This window comes from Ceratotherium simum, chromosome 19 (assembly GCF_057802395.1).
Source record: "Ceratotherium simum simum isolate JZ-2026a chromosome 19, ASM5780239v1, whole genome shotgun sequence".
NCBI lineage: Eukaryota > Metazoa > Chordata > Mammalia > Perissodactyla > Rhinocerotidae > Ceratotherium > Ceratotherium simum.
The window spans coordinates 56,209,935-56,215,177 of record NC_141918.1 but is presented as its reverse complement, the minus strand read 5'-3'; the positions used below and the strand labels follow the sequence as shown (position 1 = coordinate 56,215,177).

Genomic DNA, 5,243 nt, shown 5'->3' with positions numbered 1-5,243 from the left:
AGGCGTGAGCTGGAGCGGTGAGTGTGTCAATCAGAGGGTTTTGTGCCTGGGGGCTCCTAGCGGTTCTGAGCAGAGGTGTCCCAGGGCGGCCCCACAATGAATATGAATAGGAATCCTTGCTAAATGGGACAGCAAAGCGCACCGCCCTGAATGATGGCACGTCATCCTAACCAGCCAGGATAGATAGGAGGGTTCCTTTTGTCTCTTTTCTCCACCGCAGCTCTATAAAAGCCCCTCTTTTTCAGTGCGAGGTTGGTTCAAGCACACACTGACTAGCTGGACTAGCCGTGCAGGCAGCAGCCCTACCAGAGAGGGAGCGGGGAGGGAGCCAGGCGGGGAGAGGCGGCGCCCCAGCTTTTCTTCTCACGTCTGCCGCGGAGAAGTGGGTTGCCCGGCTGTGCAGATTGCTTTCCTTCAAGATCTTCTTTCATTTCCCGCCTAAAGCCTCCCCACGGTAGGGCCGCATCCCCCGTCATAAAATGAATTCTGATTCCAGCTCTGTCTCCAGCAGAGCTTCCTCTCCGGACATGGATGAGGTGTACCTGAGGGACCACCACCACCGCCACCACCACCACCAGGAGAGCCGCCTCAACTCGGTGTCGTCCACGCAGGGCGACGTGGTGCAGAAGGTGCCCGGGGAAAGCCTGTCGCGGGCCGGCGCCAAGGCCGCGGGCGAGAGCAGCAAGTACAAAATCAAGAAGCAGCTATCGGAGCAGGACCTGCAGCAGCTGCGGCTGAAGATCAACGGACGCGAGCGCAAGCGGATGCACGACCTGAACCTCGCCATGGACGGGCTGCGCGAGGTCATGCCCTACGCGCACGGGCCCTCGGTGCGCAAGCTCTCCAAGATCGCCACTCTCCTGCTGGCTAGAAACTACATCCTCATGCTCACCAGCTCGCTGGAGGAGATGAAGAGGTTGGTTGGCGAGATCTACGGGGGCCACCACTCGGCCTTCCACTGCGGGACCGTGGGCCACTCGGCCGGCCACCCGGCGCACGCCGCCAACGCCGTGCACCCGGTGCACCCCATCCTGGGCGGCGCTCTCTCGTCCGGCAACGCCTCGTCACCGCTGTCCGCCGCCTCGCTGCCGGCCATCGGCACCATCCGGCCGCCCCACTCGCTGCTCAAGGCGCCCCCCACGCCGCCCGCGCTGCAGCTGGGCAGCGGCTTCCAGCACTGGGCCGGGCTGCCGTGCCCCTGCACCATCTGCCAGATGCCGCCGCCGCCACACCTGTCGGCTCTCTCCACCGCCAACATGGCCCGGCTGTCGGCCGAGGCCAAGGACCTGCTCAAGTGAGCGGCGGGCCGGCCGGCTGCCGAGAATGCGGGGACAGCGGCGCGGGGCCGGGAGGGAAGCGGGCTGGGTGCTCGGCCGGCGGGAGCGCGGGCGCGGGGCCCCCCGGGCTCCCACCCCCTCGAGAGGTCTCAGAGCCACTCGACCCCCAGGAGGGAAAGACCAGAACCAAACCGCAGTTTCTAGGTGGCAGCGAAGGGGCTCGAGCCAAACGTCGTGTCTGCATGCATGCTGCCTCTCCCCAGGCCGCACGCTCTTGTCGAAACTGCGTTTGTCCTATCAAGACGGGATCGGTGTAGTTAAAACTTGCGAAGGGACTTTGCAGTTGGCTTTCTCTGGCTCCGTGTTCTCACCTTGGAAAAGACAACCATCCTTTTGTGCAAAACCAATGTAAATATTTTGTTGAGATGGATACGGTTATCATTGTCGGTGTCCTCTCCACAGTTGTTTTTCTAGAGACAATGGGGAGAGAGAGAGAGATCAAGACCCAAGTGTTGAATCTCAACTCCGGTCCAGGGCACGACATCTCCTCTGTGGGTTTTCCCTAAGACGCAGTGTAGGTCAAAAGAATGCATGCATGCTTCTCAATGAATCTTGTCTGACCATGTTGTGCAGGCCGTGATGCCATTTTCCTTGTAACAAGGATTTATTAGTGAATTCTCGAAGTACTCCATATATCTGTCTGTGGTTGTATGACATGACAAAGAGAGCAGAGTGCAAAGACCCCAACCCAGCACATGCGCTTCTTCCCCACTCCCACCCCCTTCAGACTCAGTTCCAAACCACCCTGGGTTGTTCCAGGGCCCTGACTGCAAAAGCTTGGGCTCCCTCAGCTAGCTTGCCCCTACCCCTTGCTCAGTTATTCTGCATGCGGGGTCAGCTCTCTCTATCATCAGCTTTGAAAACTTATCGTGGTTTGGGGAGGGTGCCATTTTTATTTTCCTGAACATTTGCTTGAAATATTTTGTTAGGGCCTCAAAGACAATACCTGTCTTTATTTTTTATATATTCTTGATAACTATGATATATTTATTAATAACCAGTGTTTCTGGATGAGATTTCAAATAAAAAAGAACCTTTAAATCCTGGCTTTGCCTTTCCCTAAAATTTTTAAAGATGGGGTAGTGGGTAGGGATCAGGTGGACCAGTCAGGCGTGTCTGGGAGTGGGTGAGAGATTTGGGCAGGTGGCCAGATGCAGATTTTTCTCTGGTCATTTATAGGTAAAGAGGTCAGATAAATTGGTGTTAGTGATTACAACTAAATGTCCTTCAAATGGGGGCATCGTCTATGTTGGTAGTCTTGTGATATCTGAGCTCCTTATTTCTCCGCAGTAATCATACTCTCATAAACTCAGCAATTGAGGTTTTTAAAAAAAGTAATCTGGAAACCCAAAGTGACAGGAAATGAGGTGCGGAGTGGTGACTGCACTGGCTGTGTTGGCAACAGATAAGAAGGAAGAGTAAGTTAACTTCTTTTCACTTTTAATTGACTGTGTGTTTTTTTTTTTTAAAAAAAAAAAGACAGGTTAAAATCTAGTGTATGTTTTTAAAGTCAACAAAGAGCAGTCCTGGAAAATAATCAAATACCCGACCCACCTGCCCCCTCGAAGCAGCCCCTCAGAGAAAGGGAAGGCCGCTCTGTTTTGTAAGGTGAGCTGGGGTGAGGCCAAGGACCGCCCAAGTCCCAGCATCTCGTAAATTTATAGCAGGAATGCTCCCTTCTTCCCTCCCTTAGAAGACTGTGGACAACACTGGGCATCCTCTACATAAGTGATGGCTAAAACAGGCGTCATTTTAATCAATTTCTTCTCTCTTCACCCCCACCCCCCATAACACTTCCAAATAGTTTGTATAAGCAAAAGTGATCCAGCAAGAAGGTTTTGTTTGTTTACAGAGGATGAGAAATCAGGCTCCGGTGACGATAACCCCAACAGCACAGCCTCTGTTTCCCACTAAGGGAAACGGAGACCTGATGGAAATGTACCAACCCAGAGCGTGCCTGGATTAGATGTAATGTCCCTCCCTGTTGGTGAGGCCTAAGCTCCTCGTGGAGAGGGCAGGCGGGTGGTTTCTACCACAGGGCACCGGAGCGGCCTCTCTCCAGGATCCGGAAGGTCAGCACATCTAGGAAGCATTTGCCCTCCTGGGTTCCTCACCGCCTGCCGCATGCTGTCCCTCTCTGGGAGGGCATTTCTGTGGGTCCCGGTTCTGTTGGACTCATTCTCCTCTACCTCTCTTTACCCCCTGCCCCCCAGATCCCCCACTGCCAGGGAGAAAGACCAAAGTGAGGGCCTACAGTGGGAGGGGTGCTTATTTCCACTGGGTTTAGGCAGACAAATGGGGGAATAATCGTCTGCTTCCCAAGGGTGATTCATTTCTCTGGGTGAGCAAAGAGCTGTTGAGGATTTATTTGAAACCAACACAAGGCAGCCCTCCGGCCTTTCCCGTGAGTTTATTATTTAGGAAGGGGAGGGGAGGGAGAAGTTTCATCAATCAGGAAAACGACCGCCCCTTGAGCCACTTGCCTCTTTTGAATCCGTTTCCAAAGGCCTGGCCCTGGGGAAAGGCTGGAGGCCTGAGCCCTGCCTCAGCGGTGGGCACTGCTTCTCCAGAGCTGGCGCTTACACTGAGAAAGGAGTCGGCCACACTCCCTGCACGGGGAGAAGTGGCTTTGGAGGTCGTGTTGCTGGGCCAGGAATCCCCTGAGTTACATCCAGCAGTCAGTTTAAGGAGCTGTGAGGTCCACTCTTGTGGGGAGACTGCACCAAAAGGAATCTCCAGCCCAGGGAATTCTCTCCTGAGTTCTCCCACTGAAGCGCAAACGAGACCCTGCTTCCAGCGCTGAGCGGTGCCCTGGACCGGCTGAGCTCTTGGATGGTCACAGACACTCCCTGGGCCTAGAGGCAGACTGGGAAAAAGGATTCCTTTAAGAGCAGGGCAGGAACTCAAGGAGGGAGGCGGTATGGGTGCCAGGTCATCCAGAGAGTCCCGAGTTATCAGAAGGAACCATCCCCATTGGCCTCCTGGGCAGGGCCTGGCCAAGTTCGGGTGGTCTGCTCAGGGATGTGACTTGCAGGTGACTTTTACTTGCATTTCCCATTAAATTCTCAAATAAGTGAAACAGGATTACACAGCCTCGAGGGTGAGAATGGCTCTTGGCTGGGTTTTTTCCATTGTGCATTTGCCACTTTCTCTAAAGTTCTCAAGTTTAAAGCAGTTTTTAATTCAATCTAGAGAAAGGACAACGGTCTCTTCATTCCGGAATAAACGTTGCTTTGCATTTAAAAGGACGCCGAGAGCCTCGCAGGCGGAGATGTCCTGAGAAGCCTGCACCTCCAGAATCCTCTGGTCCATGTGAACCGGTGACCAGGCCTGAAGGGCGGGGAAGGTCACACCCGGAAAGGGGACGCTGGTCCATCAGGCCTTGTTCCCAGCCGCGCTCTCCCCTCCCGGATTCTGGGGCCTTGGGTTTATATCCCGAAATTGGGCGGGGAGCGGAGGCCCGGGCGGCCCGGGCGGCCCGGGCGGCCCGAAGCCCAAGATTTCCCAGCTCCTGCAGGAGGAACCGGTGTCTCCTCCACTGTTTGTCAGGCTGCCCCGGCGAGGAAGATTTCATTGATGCGCTCAGCAGAAACCGCCAAAGCCCTTCCCTCGGGGAGGCCGCGGATTCTCTCAGCTCCTCGCTCAACTCATAAGACGTGACAGCGCTTTCCAGGTCCCTGTGGAGGTTCGAGCCCATCTCTCCCCTCCCACCGCCCTGGTTAAGGGTGGGCTCCAAGGGTGGGCGCCCGGGCGGATGCACCGCAAGCCCACCCGGAGACATTGTCTCCACCGGACTGCCGCCTGCGAGGGCCGAGGATAGGCCTCGGGGACAGGCCTAGGGGCACTGGCCTGAAGGACAGGCCCAGGGGGACAAGCCTAGAGGGAGGGCCTCGGGGACAGCCCTAA

General features: G+C 55.6%; 1 protein-coding gene across 1 annotated transcript; it reads left to right on the top strand.

Moving 5' to 3' along the window:
- The first annotated feature begins 317 nt into the window (after positions 1–317).
- Positions 318–1,338, top strand: OLIG3 (oligodendrocyte transcription factor 3). Its single transcript, XM_004422359.3, has one exon. It carries the CDS (start codon positions 480–482, stop codon positions 1,296–1,298), a length of 819 nt encoding a protein of 272 aa, XP_004422416.1. The 5' UTR covers positions 318–479; the 3' UTR covers positions 1,299–1,338.
- The last annotated feature ends 3,905 nt before the right edge of the window (positions 1,339–5,243 follow it).